Here is a 23,380-nt window from a genome sequence, read left to right on the forward strand (position 1 = left end):
GTCTATGACATGGAAAGGTAAGTCAAACAGGCCAAAGCAACTGTTTTATTCAAGGTTGTGGGGTCTGAGCCTGTGGATATCCAGATCCTCCTCGACATACAATGGAGTTGTGTTATGTCCTAATAAACACATCACAAGTTGACAGTATTATGAGTCGAAAATGTGTTTAATACACCTAACCTACCAAACGCCATAGCTTAGCCCAGCCTACCTTTAATCTGCTTAGAACGCTTACATTAGCCTTAGTTGGGCAAAATCATCTAACACAAAGCCTATTTTATAATAAAATGTTGAACATCTCAAGTAACTGACTGATAGTGAATAGCAAGTGAAAAACAGAATGGCTGTGTGACAGAATGGTCGCAAGCATGTCGGCTGTCTACCTTGTGATCACGCAGCTAGCCGGGAGCTGTGGTTCCGCTCAGCGGCCGCTGCCCCAGTATCATGAGAGAGGACTATAATGCATATCACTAGCCCAAGAAAAGATCCAAATTCAAAATTCAAAGAATGGTTCCCACTGAATGCCCATGGCTTTTGACCATTGTAAAGTGAAAAAGTCGTAAATCGAACCATAAGTTGGGGACCATCTGTAGTCACCAGGATTCCTTCTACTATACTTTGCAGCACAGCTATTATTTTAAAGGAAGCCTCCTTTTAAAGAAAGATTTCATCCCATGTGCTAAGGGTATTATTATTGTGTTCTGTCCTGTAAAACTAAAACTTCCATGCTAATATGGAAATATGTTAAAATGCTATAAAGTTAAGGTCTTTGAGAGCAGAACACGGTGATGATGGCGATGAATATAATATACATCCTTACTTACCTCCTAGCATGGTGCCTAGAATTGTTGTTGAATGAAGGCATAAAGAAATAAACAAAAAATCAAGTATTTTTTACAGTCCATTAGTATATGCTACTATATATTAAATAGACGAACAATGTCACAGAAACGTGTGTATGAAATCATACGAGAAAAGACAATATGAAAGAAATGTGCTGATTACACTGATTACAAACATTTAAGATGAACCTAGAGGTAACATGATGTTAAAACAATGCTGAAGTGCAATGGCACTGCTGGGTATTTACCCCAAAGATACAGATGCAGTGAAATGTCAAGACACCTGCACCCCAATGTTTACAGCAGCAAAGTCCATGATAGCCAAACTGTGGAAGGAGCCTTGGTGTCCATCGAAAGATGAATGGATAAAGAAGATGTGGTTTATGTATCCAATGGAATATTCCTCAGCCATTAGAAACGAGAAATACCCACCATTTGCTTCGAGGTGGATGGAACTGGAGGGTACTATGCTGAGTTAAATAAGTCCATTGGAGAAGGACAAACATTATATGGTCTCATTCATTTGGGGAACAGAAAAAATAGTGAAAGGGATTATAGGGGAAAGGAGGGGAACTGAGTGGGAAAAATTAAGAGAGGGAGACAGACCATGAGAGACTCCTAACTCTGGGAAACGAACAGGGGGTAGTGGAAGGGGAGGTGGGCGGGGGGGGCGGTGACTGGGTGACGGGCACTGAGGGGAGCACTTGACGGGATAAGCACTGAGTGTTATATGTTGGCAAACTGAATTTAAATCTTAAAAAAAAAAAACAAAAACATAAACGAGACCTGATACCACGTTGACTAGGAAAACAAAAAAACAAAACAATGCTGAAGTGAATAGCTGCTTGATAATTTCGTATCAGATACTTCAGCAAGTCTTTGTAAATTCAGAAGTCACTCTTACTTACAATTGTATTCTAGTTATATAAATATTAATGCTATTACAGAGAATTCCAAAACATTAATTTTACTTAACACCGAAAAACGTAAACTGTATGTGTGTGTGTGTGTGCGTGCATGCATGCGTGCATACAGTCTCTACTTTACAAATGGGCTGTTCTCTAAAAATTTACTTATATGTTGGTTGTTGGTAAACCGGACAAAAATTTAAATGACGGAAGTTAGAGTCCCAAGTCAACCCTCTAAACCATATTTAAAACCCATAAAGTGGCTGATTTGGCAGTCTGATTGCCACCACCCAAAAAACAGCGGGAGATTTTCCCTCTTTCCTTGGTATACACCTTTGGACTTGGGAAAACATTCGGAGTAAGCAAAGAAAATCCCCTTCTCATTTTCCTTTCTGCTCTTTTCCCTGACATCCTCCTCGATTCTTCTGGAGCCCAAACTAGTCCACTTATCTCTGCCTCGTCTGGCAGGATGCCTCAACACCTACTACAAGTGGCAGCTGGTCTAACCTGGTTTTGGGGAGAAGAGCAATCACATCCAACCACAACACAACGTGCATAAGCTACACTCTTAGCCTTCCCACCGGTGCCTGTGAGAGCTGCCCAGGGCTTCGAGGAATCGAAGAAGGGACAGAACCTTGGACAGTTGTAGGGCTGGGGAGAAGGTGGGGAAAGGGGGGTATCTGCCCTGCAGATAGCCAATCCCACCAGGCACACACGCCCTCCATGCTCGGGCTAAGTCCAGTTCTTGGCGGTGTTCCAAACTTGCTGTATTCTCTGTCCTTCGCCGTCCTCCCGCCAGGAACACGTGCTCCCTAACTGCACCCATCCTTCAGGCTTTGGCTCAGGCCTCGTCCTTCTGGAATCCCTCCTTATCCACCCCGCACTGAAGTGAGTACCTGTCCTCAGTGTCCCCACGGCTGGGGGGATGTACCCGTCCTCGGTATCCCCACGGCTGGGGGGATGTACCTGTCCTCAGTGTCCTCACGGCTGGGGGGGACGTACCTGTCCTCGGTGTCCCCACGGCTGGGGGGGATGTACCTGTCCTCAGTATCCCCATGGCTGGGGGGGATGTACCTGTCCTCGGTATCCCCATGGTTGGGGGACGTACCTGTCCTCGGTATCCCCATGGCTGGGGGGATGTACCTGTCCTCGGTGTTCCCACGGCTGGGGGATGTACCTATCCTCGGTATCCCCACAGCTGGGGGGATGTACCTGTCTTCTGTGTCCCCACGGCTGGGGGGACGTACCTGTCCTCGGTGTCCCCACGGCTGGGGGGATGCCTGTGGAAACGCCACCAGGCCACACAGTTTTCCTCCTTATCTGTGCCGCAGGCGGGTCTGTGTCATACTTGCTGTGGGCTCCGGAGCAACCAGCACAAAGTCTCACTCCTAATAGCTAGACAGACACTAAAAGGTGCTTTACTAAGGTGGGGTGGTTTCAGAATCGGTTTCTATGTCCTTATTTCAAGCCTTCCTTACCCAGCCTTCTGGCCGCTAATGCACTAACACTTAGGCTGGAAGATGCTCAAGCGGCGTCGGAGAGCAAGCATCACAGGAGCGCACGGGGACCTGCGGTGTGTCCTTCCACGACCCGGGGGCAGAGGCCTCACAGCCGACGGGCCCAGGGAGACGGGCTGTCCCCGGCCACCGAGGATGCGGGGGGCTGACCAAAGGCAGCTGCGATGCGACCGGCCCCAGGGGGGTGGCGGGGGTTGGAGGGGGTGGCGGCCAGGCCCCGGGGGACAGCAGGCCGTGCGCTTACCTCGGCCTTGAGAACGTGCATCAGGTTGCCCTTCTCCATGTACTCCATCACCAGGGAGTAGTTCCCTTCCTCGAGGATGACGCCCAGGAGCTTCACCACTCGCCTGTGCCGCAGCCTGTGCATCATCCTGCCCTCCTCCAGGAGGGACTCGTTGTACCTGCGGGACGGAAGGCGGCCCGTGTCCCTCAAGGCCTGAGGACGCGGGACACGCGGCCACCGCAGCCCACGCTGCTGTCCGGGCTCGTGCGGGTCTCAACCCCTTCCGGGCCTGGTGCTGGCGTCGGCGGGCAGAGGAGTCCTCGGTCCTTCCCGGGGGTGTGCAGCGAGCGCGCAAGAGACCTCAGAGCAGGGGAGGAACGACGAGCCCCCGGGGACGCAGCCCCACAGACGCCACCCCACACCACGCGGCCTCTCTTGCTAGCGAGTCCACCAACTGCTTTCAACATGGGGCTTCTGGAACCTCTAATTAATGGGCTACCTCTTTTTGCCCTCTATGTAGGGCTGGTCCCCAGCAGAGCTCTGCAGCAAGTACCCAAGTCTATCTCACGGACCCCTCCCACTTTCTTCCCACTGCCTCCCTCCTGCCCCTTCAGTTCCTTCCCTCTCTAATCCCCCCCATCCCTCCTCTTCCTAGGTCAGCTGGCCCTGAGCTTCCTGCTAACCAGCCTCAGAATCCTCAGGAGCCGTTCAGGGCTAACGATGACCAGCTAGCAGCGTTATCTGACAAAGTCTGCACGCTGTCACCCCGTCTGTCTCCTTCTAAACCCCGGGCCGTGCTTGCCCACACCTCCACAGGAGTTCTTCCCATGGCCCAGCCCAATACCTGCCCCAGCCACCCACTCACTCAGTGCGCTTGGGCCCTGTGTACACCTTCTTCAGGATTACGAGTCCATGGGATCTGTGTAAACACAAAGACACCTTCCCGAAGCCCCCGCTGTCCAGATGCTCCTTCTCCAAAAAGTCACTAGATTTCATCTTAATGTCATCCAAGGACATGGTTGGTTTCCTTGTGAATCCTAAGAATGTCCACAAATGCACCACCTTTTCCTCCTCAGAGCTGTGCCCTGTACAACAGAAACACAAACGCAAACAAGGAGACATCTCAGTGCAGAAAGTCACTATTCAAAACACATGTAAAGTTCTACCACGTGCTTGGTGTGCCTTAATCTTTTTGAGGATGGATGTAGCTTGTAAATACACCATTTGTCATATTTTCGAGAATTACAGAAAACCACAAGTTTTATTCTTTTAAATTTCCATCTCTGGCAACACGGAGGACTACAAAAATTATAAAACCCTCCTGCTCCAAAAGATCTCTGTGTATGGGATAACATACCACAAATGTCCATTCAAATGCATAGGTGGGCCCAATAGAAAGGAGAATAATACCAGGGATTAAAAAAAAGGGGGGGGGGGGCAGGCATTGGCCCCGCTGGTGGCTGCTATGGACTGAAAGTGTTCACCCCAAGTTTCATTGGTTAAAGCTGACCTCACGGTGACAGTATTAGGAGGTAGAGTCTTTGGGAGGTAGTTGGGTCATGAAAGTAGAAGCCTCATGAATGAGCTTAGGTCCTTATAAGAGCTCCCTTTCTCTCTCCCTTGCTCCACTATGTGAGGATACGAGAAGACAACAGCCATCTGCAAACCAGGAAGCCCGTCCTCACCAGGCACTGAATCTTTCGATACCTTCATATTGAACTTCCAGCCTCTGTAACTGTGAGAAATTATGTCAACTGTTTAAGCCCTCAGTCCATATTTTGTTATAGCACCTGAACTAGGACAGTGGCCCTAATGTGGATGGCCAATCATGACATCCAAATGTCAAGGTTTAAAATGCAGCCAGAGACAAGAGAGATCATGGCAAGGCAAGAAAAGAGGGGTGAAACAGAGACTCCCCCCTTAAAATGGCACTTGTCAGTGAAGGGATAGACGGGGGAAAACAGTCTGCCAAGCAGAGGAAATCGCTTGTCTTGGATAGGACGTGGGGGATAAAAAGCACCTCCAAGTGAATTCATAACCTGGGCCCATCTTCAAATAGATTTGGGCTTTGAATTTATACTTCTCCTATGGCCAAAACGGCCCAAACTAAGAACTTTTTAAAAAGAAAATGTGTAGAGATGCCTGGGAGGCTCAGTGGTTGGGCATCTGCCTTCGGCCCACAGGGTGATCCTGGAGTCCCAGGATCGAGTCCTGCATCAGGATCCCTGCGTGGACCTGCTTCTCCCTCTGCCTGTGTCTCTGCCTCTCTCTCTGTGTCTCATGAATAAATAAATAAAATATTTAAAAATAAATGAAAAGAAAGTGGCTACAGGCTGATGATATCCCTGAGTTAAGTTTAGGTTAAGCAAACAAACACCCTCAAGAAAGACCAGATATAATTCCCACAAGTAAAGTCTAACTTAACATTAGCTCCTGTTCCAAAATTACAAAACACAAAGGAGGAAGTTCAGCATGAGCCAGACCCAGCAGATACAATGGCAGTAGTAGGCACCAAGGAATTTTAGGTAATTAAACTATTGGATACTCTTAGAAAATAACAGGTTGTGAGTAACTATGAATAAAAGAATCAATTTGAAGAATATAAAAAGAACAATGCATTCTCTAGAAGGAATATAAAGGTGGAAAGAGGATGAGGATTTGGAGAATTTGTACATAAGTAACACAAGGTATACAGCGTATGTAATCTCAAAACAGAATTGTTTGCTTCTCCTTCTTCCATTCATTTCCCTCAAACTGAAGAATAAAAACTCATGGGGGACCATAATGAGATGCCATTACACACCTACCAAAATATCCAAAATTTAAAAGGCTGACTCTACCAAATATAATGGTAAAGATAAGAAACAACTGAAATTCTCATACATTGTGAATAGGAGCATAAAGTGATACAACCACTCTGATAAAAGATCGAGGGGTTTCTTCTAAAAACGAAACATACACTTAGACTAGGGCCAAGCAATTCTAAGCCTAAAGGAAATGAAAACATATGTCCCAAAGATTTGTATGAAGTTCAGAGCAGCTTTATTCATCACCCCAAACTTGAAAAAGTGATGATGCCTCAAGACGACACTGGATGAAAAAAAAAAGGATTGTATATTCATACAATGGATTACAACTCAGAAATGAAAAGCAATGAACTACTAATATACACAACAACGTGGATGAGTCACAAAACATACTAAACAGAAGGAGCCTCGTACAAAAGAATACATACTGTATACCTTCATCTATATTAAGTTCTATTTGCTCTTTAAAGATTTTATCTATTCATGAGAGACACACACAGAGAGGCAGAGACACAGGCAGAGGGAGAAGCAGGCTCCCTATGGGGAGCCCGATGCAGAACTTGGTCCCGGGACCTGGGATCATGCCCTGAGCCAAAGGCAGACACTTAACCGCTGAGCCACCCAGGCCTCCCAATATATTAAGTTCTAGAACAAAGTAATCTATCTTGGAAAAGGAGTACCTTTCTAGGGACAGGTTGCCCAGGGACAGGGTGAGGACTGAATAGTTTGGGGCATTAGGTAATGTTCTGGGGTGGTAGTAATGCTCTACCATCTCGGTAGGGGTTAGGGATACACAGGCATAAGCATTTGTCAATACTCAGCAAATGTAGGCAAATCCTGCATCAAAAGAAAACTCTGGGGGATCCCTGGGTGGCTCAGCGGTTTAACACCTGCCTTTGGCCCAGGGCGCGATCCTGGAGTCCCAGGATCGAGTCCCATGTCGGGCTCCCGTCATGGAGCCTGCTTCTCCCCCTGCCTGTGTCTCTGCCTCTCTATGTCTATCATAAATAAATAAATCTTTAAAAAAAAAAAAGAAAAGAAAACTCTGTAAACATATTGAACTCTCGTTAGTGGTGTACATGCTGAAAATATTTAGGAGGAAGGGTACTGACATCTGCAATTTACTTTGCAGATAGACTGGTGGAGAGAGACAGTGGTAGACAGATACTATGTGACAAAGCAGGCGGAATAAAATAATATTGACATTAGACACATGAAAGTTCACTCTAAGATTTTTAAAAATTTGTTTCTATGTTTCTATTTTTATTAATTTTTCCTGTATATTTCTCATCTACTTTCTAATAGTATGTATGTCAAAACTAAGAAACCAACCTTGTACATTACTATTAATGAAACCCCCCACTTGATTCTGATTTTACCCTTTTTCTTTTCTTTTTTTTTTTTTTTTACAAATGCCCCTTTTCTGGTCTAGGATCCAATCCAGGATACTATATTGCCTTTTGGAGCTTTTAGTTTAGTTTTGTTTTTTTTTTTAATTTAAAAAAAAAAAAACCTTTACCCTTTCTCCCAACCCCTGCTTCTGGCATCCCCCATTCTCTGGATCTATGAGCAAGCTTGTTTGCTTGCTTTCTCTTTTTCTTTCCTTCCTTTCTTTCAAGATTCTACAAATAAGTGAGATCATATGGCATTTGTCTGACATTTCACTTAGCGCAATGCTGTCAAGGATCAATCACGTTGTCACAAATGGCAAGATTTCCTTATTTTTTATGGCTGAATATACATTGATATACTGAAGAATATCAATCAGTATATATTGTTATATTATATATAAGATGAAATTATATATTGATATATTATCAATATTGATACCATCAATATAATCAGCATTACGTGTTGAGATACATAAATCACATCTTCTTTTTCCATTTATCTATTGATGGACTGTTAAGCTATTTCCATATCTTCGCTATTAATGCTGCTATGAACATGGGAGTACACGTGTCTTTTTGATTGTGCTTTTGTTTTCTTTGAGTAAATACCCAGAATTTTTTGAGGAAGCTTCATACTGTTTTCCATAATGGCTACAACAATTCACATTCTCATCAACAGGTACAAAGGTTCCCCTTTCTCCACACCCTTTCCAGCACTTGTTATCTTGTCTGTATGATAACAGCAGCTCTAATAGGTATGAGATTATATCTCATTGTGGTTTTGATCTGCATTTCCCTGATGACCCTGAGCATCATTTTTATGGGTCTGTTGGTCATCATGTATCTTCTTTGGAAAAATGTCTATTTAGATCTTCTACTCATTTTTTAGTTAAATCTTTTTTGTTTTTGTTTTTATTTTTTTGCTATGAAGTTGTATGAGTTCTTTATATATTTTGGATATTAAGCTCCTAACAGATGTATGGTTTGCAAACATTTTCTCCCATTCAATAGGTTGCCTTTTCATTTTGTTGATGTTTTCCCTTGCTGTAAAGAAGCTTTTTAGTTTGATGTAGTGGTGTTGTGTAGTGGTCTACGACAGTCTGGCTCAGGTTACCATCTGCACCTTGTACAAAGGTTGTGGGCAGACCACATCACCCCCAAAAAGTTCACATATCAGCACAGTAGACAACACCATCTTTTTTATAACTATGAGACATTGCCAAACAAGAGGAAGCACCCTCTGGGAAGAAGCACATCTATGTATGGGGTAGACAAGGGGTGGGGAAGCTACACAAATAAAGGGCCAAAGACCAGGAGCAGAGGGTGGTGATGGTATTGAGGCAGGCGTTGAAAGAGAGGCAGCAGAGCCATTTTACTGTGGAAAAAGCACAGGCCTTTCTCTTGAGAGTATGAACTCTAGCTCTACAATTTATTAGCCTCATGACTTGGGTAACTTACAAACCTCAATTTCCTCATTTCCCAAAGGAAACACATTTGTTGCCTGCTTTATGGTTCTGGCTATGGCAGGCCCAGCTGCCCACATTTATCCAAATTTATCCCATTTCAGTGGCCTTTGAGAATGTCAGTCTGCAGCTGGGATCCTCTGCTCAGTAGCTCTCTACTGATCCATCCTTGTGAGAATAGTAAGGTTGGGGAGATAGAGTAATTCGTTCCACTCTCCCCTATAACCCTCTGAGGGCATATTCTTCTCCTGGGTCATCCTGTTCATCCTTCAGGTCTCAATGAAATGTCATTTCCTCAAGGAAGCTATCCTAGGTCTTCCCATTAGACATTTTCATAGCACCCTTTACTTCTTCCTTGAAATAATTAAGATAGCTGTAATTTGAGAATTATTTCTAATTAATTACATAGGAGGCAAGAAACTATCTTGTGTACTGCCTATAGTGCCTAGGGCAAAACCTGACATTTTTTGCCCTAGGCACTGATCAGTAACAGGACAAGGACACCCACTCTTGCCATGTATATTCAACATAATGTGGGAAGTCCTAGCCATAGCAATTAGGCAAGAAAAAGAAAACGTACCCAAATTGGAAAGAAAACAGCAAAGCTGTCACTATTTGCAGAAGACATGACATTATATGTAAGAAACCATGAAGATTCCATATGTCCTAATTGACCATTAAATGGGTAATTATTTTTTAAAAGGACTATTTAATTGTCCAAAATGAAATGATACAGTTAAATGAATTACAGGACATTCATAAGATGGAAGCTTATATAGCCATTCAAAATAATAAGTAAAAATAAAAATATATTTACAGACAGATGGCTAAGTATATAGATATATGTACAGAAAAAAAAAGACCTAACAAAAGACACTAAAATGTTAGCAAAGATTATATTTGTATAGTAGGGTGATTTTTATTTTCTTCCGTACACTTTCATTTTCCAAATTTCCTACAATAAGCATGAATTACATTTATAATAAAATGTATTTCTTAATGACAATAATTACTCCACTTAGTATTTCTTTAATCAAATCAGAGATGCTGAAACAGATTATTTACAAGGATGGTCCTGGCAACATCACATAGAATGACAAAAGCATATAAAACAATTTACATACACAGAAGAGAGAATAAGTTAGGGTGCATCCACACTCTGATATACATCTGGCAGTTTTCAAGACTACTGTTGTATATGACTTTAAAAAAGGCTCAGAGAGTAAAGAAACAGGAAGGAGTTATTAACAGTGAAGTGTGCCATTTGAGTATAAGATTTCAACTTTTTTGAGGAGTTCTAGTTGCTCTCTTTCCTTCAGCCAAGATCTTGTCTCCTCAAATTTGCCAGGACCAACTAGGATTTGTAGCGCCTCTTGCAAGATGAAGGACCTTGGAGAAAGGAGGTGTCCAAGCACTTTGTGAGGTTGGTGCCTGACCCAAATCAGTTCTCCTTCCAGTCTTGCAATTGGCTGGTTTAGTCTGATCTTACTTAATCTTATACACCTCTTGCATGGTTTCCAGTGATTTGTTTTTAACCACTTTCTCTCTCTCTCTCTCTTCTTTTTCCCATGAACAATTCAACTTTATAAGCACTGAGCATCTTAGGAAGGTCTTGTGAATAGTTTAGTACCCAACAGTCACAAAAATACTGAATGTAGGCAGGTAGAAAACCGTATTATAAAGCCATTGCAGGGTAATTAATGAAAGCACCCTGCCCTCTTATATCATCTTATGACAACTAATTTCAACTAATAATGTAATTGTGTCCATTTTAACAGGATTTCTTAATTTTTTTCATAAATGGATACTAATTCAGGGACTCAGGAAAGCAAATTTTGTTCACTAAAATTAACTAAAAATTTCAAGAAATTTCACAACTTTCTAAAAATTTTTTAAGAGATTTTATTTATGTATATCAGAGAGAGAAAGAGAGGCAGAGACACAGGCAGAGGGAGAAGCAAACTGCTGGGAACCTGATGTGGGACTCGATCCCGGGACTCCAGGATCAGGCCCTGGGCCAAAGACAAGTGCCAAACTGCTGAGCCACCCAAGGATCCCCTCTAAAATTTTTTCTAAGGCAGGATGAGTCTATGTTTCAAAACACTCACACTGATAGTCAATTTTGTCTGTCAATTATACCTCAGTAAAACTGGGAGAAATACAAAGAAATAGCAATAATAAACAATACCACAAACAAAGGCAAAATTAATTTGTGATATTAACAGGCAAGACAGTAGTTACTACATGATAGGAGACAGGAGATAGTGAGTAAGAAGAGAGAGGAACAAGAGGTTTCAGGAATGATGGATAGAAATGTTCTATTTCTTAACCTGGGTAATGTTCACTTTATGATACTTCATAAAGCTGTACAATTACAAAACATGCACTTCACGTTATGTTACACTTCAATAAAAAAAGTTTTAAAAACACTTCTAAAATATTCATACTTACCCTTTGGTGGTAGAAAACTACTTTTGTCAATTTTTCAATGATGACCATACATAAGGAGTTAGAAAACGTCAGTTGCCTACATATCTTTTCCTCTGCTAATAGAACTCTGATTTTACCCAAGTATCCAACACGGGCTTCTCTCAGGTTCTTTATTATATTAATGGCTTAATGTTGGCTGGATGTTATATTCTGAATTATATTCAACATTAAGCCAACATTAATGGCTTAATGTTGGCCCCAAATAAGAGCTCCAAGTAAGGAAGAACCAAATGAAGAGCAAAGGATAGACTGGAAGAGTTCAACCAGGTATTATGATATACATTAGCACATTATGACCCCATGGAGTAAGTTTTATTCTTATCATTTCAATTTAGAAATAAGGAAATTAAAATCTGGAATTAAATCATTCACCTAAAGTGGCAGATACTGGCACTGAACCTTTGTTTTTTCATTCAAACTTCCTCGAGCAATTCGCTGATACATGCAACTTCTCTAGACAGCAAACTATAACCTTTGTTAAAAACTCATTCAGGGCAGCCCGGGGGGCTCAGCGGTTTGGTGCCTCCTTCAGCCCAGGGCGTAATCCTGGGCCACGTCGGGCTCCCTGCATGGGGCCTGCTTCTCCCTCTGCCTGGGTCTCTGCCTCTCTCTGTGTGTCTCTCATGAATAAATAAATAAAATCTTAAAAAACAAAACAAAACATTCAAAGACCTAATCTTATAGCCTTGTCACCTATATTAAATGAGTATGCTACAGTCAGAAACATGGGGAGTGCACACACTAAATTTTTAAAGTGTAACAAAATATGTGGTTCAAAAATCAGCATTTTACAGGTTAATGTAATCAATCATTTTTGCCAGAATATATCATCCAGCCAAAGCATGGGAACCTATGTGTATATATTTCCAAATACCAGATCATATTGATGGTATTAACATATTACAGATTAATAGGCACCAAATAGGAGTTTGCCATTTTGGAAGTTGATATCTTAGGAATTTTTAATTGTCATTAACATTCACGTTCTTAGGGATCCCTGGGTGGCGCAGCGGTTTGGCGCCTGCCTTTGGCCCAGGGCGCGATCCTGGAGACCCGGGATCGAATCCCACATCGGGCTCCCGGTGCATGGAGCCTGCTTCTCCCTCCGCCTGTGTCTCTGCCTCTCTCTCTCTGTGACTATCATAAATAAATAAAAATTAAAAAACAAAACAAACAACAAAAAAAACATTCACGTTCTTAAAAGTGCAACATATTGGTGTGCCTGGGTAGCTCAGTCGTGTGGGCACCTGACTCTCCAGGTCAGCTCAGGTCATCATCTCAGGGTTGTGAGATTGAGCCTGGCATCCCACGTGCCTCCACGTGGGTGTGTGGCGACTATTTAAGATTCTCTGTCTTCTCTGCCCCTACATCCCACTAAAAAATTAAAAAAAAAAAAAAAAAAAGGCAACATGTTTCTGCTGCTCCATATAGTTCAGAGGAAAATTAAAATTAAATAATTAATTAATAATTAATCATTGGGAAACAATTCATCATTGGGCAGCCCGGGTGGCTCAGTGGTTTAGCACCTGCCTTCAGCCCAGGACCTAATCCTGGAGACCCCGGATTGAGTCCCACATCAGGCTCCCTGCATGGAGCCTGCTTCTCCCTCTGCCTGTGTCTCTGCCTCTCTCTCTGTCTCTCATGAAAAAATAAATAAAATCTTAAAAAAAATTTTTTTTGAAAAAAAATTGATTTTTATTACCAATAATTATAAAATTATTGCTAATACGTAATTATCATAAAATATCTGATCTTTTTATTAGCAATAATTATAAAATCATTGCTAATAATCAATTATTAAATTAATAATTGATCATTATTGTTTTATTAACAATAATCATAAAATCATTGCTAATTATTATAAAATTAATTGATCATTATTTTGTTTTATTAGCAATAATTATAAAATCATTGCTAATAACTATTATAAAATTAATAATTGATCATTATTTTGTTTTATTAGCAATAATTATAAGATTATTGCTAATAAGTAATTATTATAAAAGAAATAATTGATCATTATTTTGTTTTATTAGCAATTATAAAATTATTGCTAAGTAATTATAAAATTAATAATTGATCATTATTTTATTTTATCAGCAGTAATTAGAAAATCATTGCTAATAAGTAATTATTATAAAAGAAATAATTATTTTGCTTTATCAGCAATAATTATAAAATTATTGGTAATAAGTAATTATCATAAAATAATTGATCATTATTTTTGTTTTGTTAGCAATGATTTTCTAATTATTGCTAGTAAGTAATTATGAAATCAACGGATCGTTATTTTATCAGCAATAATCATAAAATTGTTGCTAAGTAATTCTGATGAAACTAGTAACTGATCATTATTCTCGTATCAGCGATAGGTATAGTGACTCGCCCTGAATCTGCAACGTCGCCTCCAGCTTCCGTGTCCACAGGAGCCGCCGCGCTGCAGGTTCCCTCCGCGCCCTCGCACCTACCTGGGGGTTCCCTGCGCCTCGGTCCCCGGGTGTCAGCGAGGGAAGCGCCGACCCCGGCGACAAGGCCCGAGGGCGGCGCCCCCGCAGCGCGCGCACCGGCAACCGCGCGGGGTCCCGGCCCGCCAGCCCCGCCCGCCCCGCCCCTCCGGGTGGCCGCTCGCCTCCGCGGCCCTGGGGGGAGGACGAGGGGGAGCCGCAGGGAACCCGCCGCGCCCGCCTAGCCCGAGAGCGGGCCCGCGCCGAGCCTCCGCACCCCCATCCCCGGCCGGGCGGGCCCCGCCCCCGGCCTCCTTCCGGGCCGCCCGCCGGAGCCCCGCCCACCGGGAGCCCCGGCCCCGCCCGACTTCCGGCGCGCGCCGGCCCCGCCCCCGGCGAGCCCCGCCCCCGCGGCAGGCCCCGCCCCCGCCCGGAAGTCGGTCGCCGGCGAACCTGGATGTGGCAACCGCGGCCTCGGCTGGTTACTTTCGATTCTGCGGCCGAGTCCCCGAGGCCCGGTCGGGGCGGAGCGAGGCGGCGGCGGGAGCGGCGGGAGCGGCGGGAGGGCCTCCGAGGCCGCCACGGCTTCTCCGGGCGTCCGTCCGAGCCTGGCGGCGGGGCCGCTCGGGGAGTCGGAGCCGCGCCCTCGTGCCCTCCGCGCCCCGCGCCCGGCTCCGGGCCCCCGTGGGCGGTGCGCGCCCTCCGGCGCGGCCCGGGCTCCCTCCCCGCGGCGGGCGGCTCGGCGGGCGGCTCGGCGGGCGGCGGGCGCACCTGCACCTGCACCTGCACCTGCGGACGGGGCCGCCGGCAGCGCGCTCCGGGAGGCCTGGTCCGGCGTCCGCGCCTCCGGCTGAGAGCGAGTGCGCGGGGCGCGGGGCCGGCGGGAGGGCGTGGACTGCTCGCCCCGCCTCCGCGGCCTCCGGAACCGGGAGGAGGGGAGCGCCCGCCGCGCCCCGCCGCGGCCCAGAGCTGCCCCCGGGACGCCGAGGCTCGGCTGCGCCGCGGAGGGCACCGGTGATGGAGACGGCGACGCCCGGGGAGGCGGCCCGGCGGGGGGTAAGGCCTGCGGGGGCCCCGGCACGCCCCGGCCCCGGCCCCAGCCCGGCCTGCCCGGCGGCTGCCCCGAACCTGTGAAGTGGGGCCACTGGGGCCGAGGCGCTGCGCTCCGCCCTGCGGAGGGACAAGTGTGATCTGTGCCCTGCAGCCTTGAGCGTGGCGACCTGCGAGGCTCCAGCCCGATGGGCCACGCCGCCCTGCCCATCCGACAGCCACGCACAGCTTGGCCGCCTGACACCTGGATTCTCTTCAACACCTACAGTACACTCCCGTCGTGTACCTTCCGCATATCTTTGAACACTTCCAGTTCCTCTGGTTTATTGTTAGAGTGCAGTATACAACGCATACAACATGTAGAATATGCCTTGAATTGACTGCCAGTCAACAGCTGGCTATTGAGGTTTTGGGGGGAGCCACAAGTTATATGGGGATTTTCAACTGTGGGGGAGGGGTTAGTGCCCCTAACCCCTGCATTCAAGGGTCAAGCGTATGCCTTAAGAGAATAAGAAGCCACAAGCTGGAAGAAGGTATTTGCAAACGACATCTGATAAAGGACCGTGTTATCCCCAGTATACTGAAAATTCACCAATAAGGAAAGGAACAGCCCACTTACAAAGTGGGCAAAAGAAAAAAAAAATAAAAACAAAAACAAAATGGGCAAAAGATCTGAACAGGCACCTCACCATATAGATGGCAAATATGCGAAACTGTGCTCAGCATTATAGGTCATTAGGGCGTTGCAAGTTTGAAACAGCAATGAGATACCACTAAATACCTATTAGAATGGCTAAAATCTTTTTTTTTTAAAGATTCATTTATTTATTTATCATAGAGAGAGAGGCAGAGACACAGGAGGAGGGAGAAGCAGGCTCCATGCTGGGAGCCTGACGTGGGACTCGATCCCCGGACTCCAGGATTGCGCCTTGGGCCAAAGGCAGGCGCCAAACTGCTGAGCCACCCAGGAATCCCCCTAGAATGGCTAAAATCTAAAACACCGATGAGTGTTGGTGAGGATGTGGAGGAACAGGAATTCTCATTCGTTGTTGCGAATGCAGATTAGATTGGTACATCCACTTTGGAAGAGAGTTGGGTTTCAGAAGCTGCAAATAATCTTACCATTATCGTATAGTCCAGAAACCACATTCCTGGTATTTGCTCAAGTAAGTTGAAAGCTTATATCTACACAAGAATCTGACTTATGAGTGTTTATAGCACATTTGTTCCTAATTGCAAAAACTTGGAGGCAACCAAGATGTTCTTCAGTAAGTGAATGTGCAAAAACACTGGTCCATCCATACAATGGAATATTATTCAGCACTTAAAAAAAAAAAAGCTATCAGCCCATGAAAAAGCATGGAGGAACCTTAAATGTCTAAGTGAAAGCTAAACTGAAAAAAAACTACATAATACATGATTCCAACTATATAACATTCTGGAGAAGGCAAAGGTATGGAGGCAGAAAAAAAAATCGGGTCAGGTTTGCAGGGAGGTGGAGCATAGGCTTTTAGGGCAACAAAACTATTCTGTATAGTGCTATAATGGTGAATACATCAGACATTGCCAAAACCCACAAATGTACAACAAAGAAAGTGAAACCAGATGAGAACTATGGACTTTGCATGATAGTGTGTCAGTGAGGTGACTGGTTATTACAAATATTGCCTCGCTGGTGCAGGACGCTGATGGCAGAATAGGCTGCCTGTTTGTGGGTACCGGGAGAGGTAAAATAGGAGCATTCTGCTCTTTCCACTCAGTTTTGGAAACTTCATTTGGAAACCTATTCACTCAACAAACATTTCTGACCGATAAATGCTAAGCAGATGCTAGATATAAGAATAATTGATGGTAGATACAAGTGCTACAAAAAGGCATTCATTCAGTGTTAAATTCATGCTAAATATTTGCAGAGCACCATTTGCAAACACTAAAGGCTCAGTTGTGAATAAATCAAAAATACCCTTTTGGAGCTTACATGCTAGTGGGGAAGATGAATGAATGAGGAAACTAGTATGTTAGTGGTAAGTGCAAAGAGAAAAAAGAGCACCAAAGTTGGATAGGAGATGTGCATGTATGAATAGGGAATGGATCATGGTATTGAATGGCTAGGTGCAAAGGTAATATTTCAGTAAGGAAGTGAGGGAGGAAGCCATGAGGATATTTTGGGGAAAAAGCCAGGACAAAGTCTTGGAGATGGGAGCATGGCAAGGAGATGCCTGAGAAGGAACAAGATAAAAAGTAGTAATAGAGGATGAGTTCAGAGATGTTAGGGAGCAGGAGAGACTATGTGAGGCTCTGTAGGTGATTTAAAGAAGTTTGCCTTTCACAGAGTCATTGAAGGGCTCTGTGCAGAAGAAAAGCATGCTCTAAATTATAATGGAATCATTTTGGATGCTGAGTTGAAAATCTACTAAAGGAACAAGAACAGGGGAACCTGGATGGCTCAATTGGTTAAGCATCTGACTTTTTTTTTTAGATTTTAAAATCTGCTTTAGAGCAAGAGCGTGCAAGGTGAGAGGGGTAGGGGGGAGAGGGAGATAGAGAATCTCAAGCAGACTCCCCACTGAACCTGGCACCCAAGGTAGGGCTTGCTCTCACAACCCCAAGATCAGCACCTGGGCTGAAAATCAAGAGTCAGAGGCTTAACTGACTGAGCCACTCAGTCCGACTCTTGATTTCAGCTCAGGTCATGATCTCAGAGTTGTGAGATTAAGCCCAGGGGAAGGCTCCATGCTCAGCACAGAGTCGGCTTGAGATTCTCTCCTCCCTCTATCCCACGCCCCTCCAACTTGCTCACTTGCTCTCTCTCAAATAAATACATAGAATCCTTAAAAAAATAAAAGGAATAAGAACAAAGCAGAAAGACAAGTTTGGAAGTTATTACAGTAATGTTGACAGGATAAGGATGGCTTGTATGAGAGTGATAGCAATGGAGATAATGAGGAATTGTCAGATTCTAGACAAAATATGAAGGTGGAAGTGACCATTAGCTTGGAAGTCAGAAACAGCGTGTGAGAAATGAAACCAGAAGTTTTCTGTCCTGAGTGTAATTGGAAGGACAGAGTTGCTGAGAAGAGAAAAACTAATGACAACAGCAGGTTGGTGGAAATATCAGGAGCTCTATTTGAGCATGTTAAGATTTGAGGTGTCTATTAAATGCCCAGGTGCAGATGTCAATTAGGCAGATGGATATATGAGTATGGAGCTCAGAGAAGAAGTCCAGGTAGGAAATAGAAATTAGAATGTTATCAACACATGGATGGTATCTAAAACTAAGAGGTGAGATCTTCATGGGAGGGAATGTTGATAGAAAAGAGGAGAGGTCTGAGGAATGAGCCATGAGGCTCCACAAGGTTTAGAGGTTGAGATGAAGTGGAGCCACTAGGAAAGTAGGAGAAAACCTAGCGGGGGTGGGGGGGTGGCGGGCAGGAGGGTGGCGTCTGTAAGACAGTGATCAGGTGGGACAGTTGCTACAAATAAGTAAGATGTGGCCTGAGAATTCACCATTGGATTTGATAACACAGAAATTGTCAATGACCACAATAATGTAAATTTAGTGGTATCGTGGGAGCGAAAGCAAGTTTGGAGTCCATTCAAGGAAAAGTTGGAGGAGATAGGGAGAAAACTGAGACACTGTGAATGTAGATAAATCTTCAAAGGAATTTTTCAGAAAGCAATGGAATTAATAGGAAAGTCCCTTAGAGAGGCAATTGTTGCATAAAATGTTAACAGAAATGTTATCTAGTAAGAGCAATGATAGAGGTATGTACCAGGTTCTATGGAAACCAGGAAAAGTTCCATGTGAGATGATATTTTCTAGAGCAAAAGAATCAGGAAAAACTCCACAAAGGAAGTTACCTTTAGGTTCAATCTTAAAATATGAGTAAGAACTTCCTATTCTGGTCTCTCTAGGACTCCATAGAATTCAGAATGAATCCTTCCATTGAAAACAATAATGAAAAATAGACAAAATATAGAAAATGATTTAAGGCATTGGAGCTAATTTCCTTGCTTTTTCTCTGGGGCTATATCTAATTCTGTGAAAAGGATAATAGAACCTAAGCAGAAAATAGCAGTCTCACTGAGGGTGTCAGAGTTTGAAACTTGAGCAAAATCTCAGGAGGGAACTATAAAGAAGTGACCCCCAAATTCTCCATTGGTGTTACACTTCAGTGATTGGCTGATGACTAAACCATGCATATGTAGGGACAGACTCCAAGAAACCCAGCAAGCAAGAGCAGACCAGAGGCTAAAAGCTGAGCGGTATTTTCAGCAGCTTCATAGTGCTAGAGAGATAGAGGTTAGAGTTCAATCCTGCCAAGATGAATGGGTCTCAGAAAACACCCTAGGCTTTCCATTAATATCTCATAGAAGGGACTGGCCCTAGGGGTCAGGACCATGCTTGCCTTAGCCTGCTCAGAATGCTATACACTGAGTAGGCAAATACCATAGAGTAGGTAGCTAAAACAATGCATATTTATTTTCTCACTGTTCTGGAGACTGGAAGTCTGAGATTAGGATGGTCAGTATCCAGTAAAGATCTCCCTTCCTGCCTTATTAGTGACCACCACCTTGCTGTGTGTCTGTATGACCTCTTCTTTGTGCACTTGAGAGAAAGCAAGCTCTATGCTGTCTCTTACAAAGACACACATCCCAACATGACCCAACATCCATCATCATGACCTCATCTAAACCTAATTACCTCCCAAAGTCTCCATCTCTCAATATCATCAGAATGGGAGTTAAGCCTTCAATGTATGGATTTGGGGTGGGGAACATATAATTCAGTCTATAGCAATTCCCTTGAAGTAAGAACATGATTCAAGAATGAGGCCGAAACTGAAATAATCCAGCTCTAATAAGCTCAGCTCCAGCCCACCTAAACAGGACCATGATAACTTGCTGGTGAACTATGTGCTTGCCAAAGGAAACAACACTTTTTGAAGGTAGACAACACTCTTCTGTACTTCTACACTTTTTCATAATATCTGGCATCCAATAAAAAGGTAGGAAACATGCTTAAAAATAATAGAAATTTCAAACAACATGAGGAAAACGAAATGGCATCACTGGTGGTTCAGATACTGAATAATGAGATGGGAACGTAAAATAATTATCATGAAGTGTCTGGGTAGCTCAAGCATCTGCCTTCAACTGGTCACGATCCCAGGATCCTGGGATCAAGTTCTGCATCAGGCTCCCTGCTTATCAGGAAGCCAGCTTCTCCTTCTCCCTTTGTCTGCCACTCCCCCTGCTTGTTCATTCTCTCTCTCTCTCTCTCTCTCTCTCTTTCAAAATATTTTTAAAATAATTATGATGAATATTTTAAACAACACTGATGAAAAGATGAGTCTCACCAAAAATCTGAAAGCTGTTTAAAAGAAAGCCAAATGGAGATTATAGAACCTGAAAAATATTATACTTGAAGTTAAGAAATCAAGTGTATGGGATCAATATCACATATGAACAAAGGATTAGGGATGTGGAAGATAAGGAGGTAAAAAATATACAGAGTGAAGAACAGAAGGGAAAATAGATGGAAAGAGGGGGGAAAAGCACAAGGATCTCTTGTGGAACATAATGAAAATGTCAAATAGTTATGCTACGGAAATACCAGAGAGAGGGAATAGGATAGGACAAATACATGAAAAATTACTGACCAGAAATTTTCCAAATTTAATTGTCAAACATTAAACAACACATTCAAAGAACTTTATAAACCCATACGGGATAAATACAAAGAAAACCACACCTAGACATAGAAAAATCAGCTGAAAATAAAAGCAAAAAGAAAATCTTAAAAACAGCCAGACAGAAAAGACATATTACATTTAAGAGAGTAACAGGAATACATACGGCTGATTTTTCAGCAGAAATTGAAGCCAGTGAATTGTCTTCTTTTAATGTGCTGGTAGGGAAAAATATTCATATTTCAACCTAAAATTCTGTAGCTAGCTAAAATACCATTCAAAAATGAAAGAAAATACATATTTCAGACAACTAGAGCTTAGAGAATTTATTGCCAGAGAGCTGTATTACAAGAAATTTTGAAGGGATTTCTATAGGCTGAGGAAAAATGATCTCAGAGAGAACACAGAATGACAGGAAGGAAAAAAAGCACTTTGGAAAGGATAAACACATGTGGATAAATATAAATATTGAATTTTTAAAACAATGATGACTTGTGGACTTTAAACTAAATATGTAGAAATAAAATATGTGATAACTAGTAGAAAAGGGTTAGAATTGAGAAAATGGAAGTGAACTGTTTTCAGGTTTAAACATTGTGAAGTGGTAAAAATACTAATCACAATTCTAAATTTGTATGTGCCTAATAACACAAAAAAGATAATAAGAGAACCAAAATAAGAAATAGACCTACAATGATAGTTGAATGTTTTTTAAAAGCGTCTGTCAGTAATGAATAGAAAAAGCAAACAAAATGAATCAGAAAAGATATAGAAATATTTGAATAACCAAAACAAACAGACTCAATGACATATATAGAAAACTAAATTTGACAACTGCAGAATATCCATTCTTTTAAGCGCACATGAAACTTTTACCAAAGCAGACAATATCCTGCACAACAAAGCAAGTCTCAACAAGTTTCTAAGGATTGAAGTCATATGGAATATGTACTTTGGCTACACTAAAATTATACTAGATATCAATAACAGCAAGATAACTATAAAGTCCCCAAATACTCAGAAATTAAGCATCACAACTCCAAATAACTAATGCGCCAAGAAAATAATAAAATAACAATAAGAGCATGTTTTGAACTAAAGAATAAAATATGCACTATGTGTGTGTGTGTGTGTGTGTGTGTGTGTGTGATGCAGCCAAACCAGTACTTAGAGGAGGTATTTTGGCTTCTAAATGCATGCATTATAAAATAAGAAAGGTCGAAAATCAATTATTGAGTTTTCATCTCAAAAATCTGAAAAACAGAACAGCAAATTAAACTCAAAGAAAACATGGTAATGTTCTAATACATTTAAGAGAATAAATCATTGAAATAAAAAACATACAAAAGAAGAAATCAAGAAAAAGTTGATCCTTTGTAAAGACTAAAATTAACCCCTGAGCAAGATTGACCCATGTAAGAGAGAGAGAGAGAGAGAGAGAAAGAGAGAGAGAGTTAGTTCACTGATAGTAGAAATGAAAAAAATGACATCAATACAGAATTTTAAAACATTAAAAAGAAAATAAGAGTTCCTGTTGACTACCTTATGCCATTAATTTGACAGTGTAGATGAAATAGACAAATTTCTTGAAAAATATAACTTGTCAAAACTAATCAAAGAAGAAATAGAACATTAGAATAGTTCTATATCTGTCAAATAAATTGAATGCATCTTTAAAAATTGAAGAGAGCACCACACCCAAATGACTTCACTCCTAAGTTTTTCTAATCATTGAAGATGAAATAATGCAAATTCTACACAACTTTTCTAGGGAATAGAAAAGGAAATTTCTCAAAAGTTTTTAATTAAAAAAAAAAGAAAAAAAAGTTTTTAATTATACTAAACATGGTAGCTAAACCTGACAAGGACAATGCAAACAATCCTAATTTGGATATTATCATATTGAATTTAGAGACATATTAATAGACTAATACATTATGAACAAGTCAGTTTTATTTCATAAATGCAATGTTATTTTAACATTCAAAAATCAGAGTAATTTACCACATTACAGAAGAATAAAATATCATACAATCTCAAAAGATACAGAGGAAGTACTGATAAAAATTAAAGACTTGTTCATGATAAAAGCCTTTAAAACTAGGAATAGAAGAGAACTTCTTTAATCAGATAAAGATATCTACCAAAAAAAAACTACAGATAACATCATACTTAGTAATGATGTATTAAACACTTTTCCTTGAGATCAGGAACAACACAAGGAAGTCCACTATCACTTCTTTTAAAAATTGTGCTGGAAGTTCTGGTCAGTGAATTACAGAAATAAAAGAGAATTAAGACATATAAATACTGGAATGGAAGAAATAAAAATGCCATTATTTTTAGATGAAATAACTATGTGTGTAGAGTATTCTAAAAGATCAAAACAAATTATTAAAATTAAGTGAGTTTAGTAAGGTCAGTGGATTCAAGATAAATATGAAAACTAAGCTATATTTCTGTTATCTAGCAAGAAGTAATTAGAAGATGAAGTTAGAAAAGCAATATAATTAAATTATAATAGCATTAAAAGTAGGAATTAATGCAGTGAA

General features: G+C 42.2%; 1 protein-coding gene across 3 annotated transcripts in view; it reads right to left on the reverse strand.

Annotated features, from left to right (window-relative positions):
• RIPK1 (receptor interacting serine/threonine kinase 1) overlaps positions 1-23,380 on the reverse strand; it is a 76,206-nt gene that overhangs the window by 25,568 nt on the left and 27,258 nt on the right. Inside the window, exons 1-3 of one of the 3 annotated variants that reach the window (XM_072729223.1) lie at positions 14,539-14,698; positions 4,356-4,575; positions 3,512-3,668 (exon numbers count right to left, since the gene is read on the reverse strand). In XM_072729223.1, the coding sequence (XP_072585324.1) occupies positions 3,512-3,668; positions 4,356-4,507 (309 nt within the window). In that variant the 5' untranslated portion in view covers positions 4,508-4,575; positions 14,539-14,698. Of the gene's footprint in view, positions 1-3,511; positions 3,669-4,355; positions 4,576-14,109; positions 14,349-14,538; positions 14,699-23,380 lie in introns of those variants that run through there. The other 2 variants (XM_025982629.2, XM_072729224.1) reach the window with 2 other exon arrangements.

This window comes from Vulpes vulpes, chromosome 12 (genome assembly GCF_048418805.1).
Source record: "Vulpes vulpes isolate BD-2025 chromosome 12, VulVul3, whole genome shotgun sequence".
NCBI lineage: Eukaryota > Metazoa > Chordata > Mammalia > Carnivora > Canidae > Vulpes > Vulpes vulpes.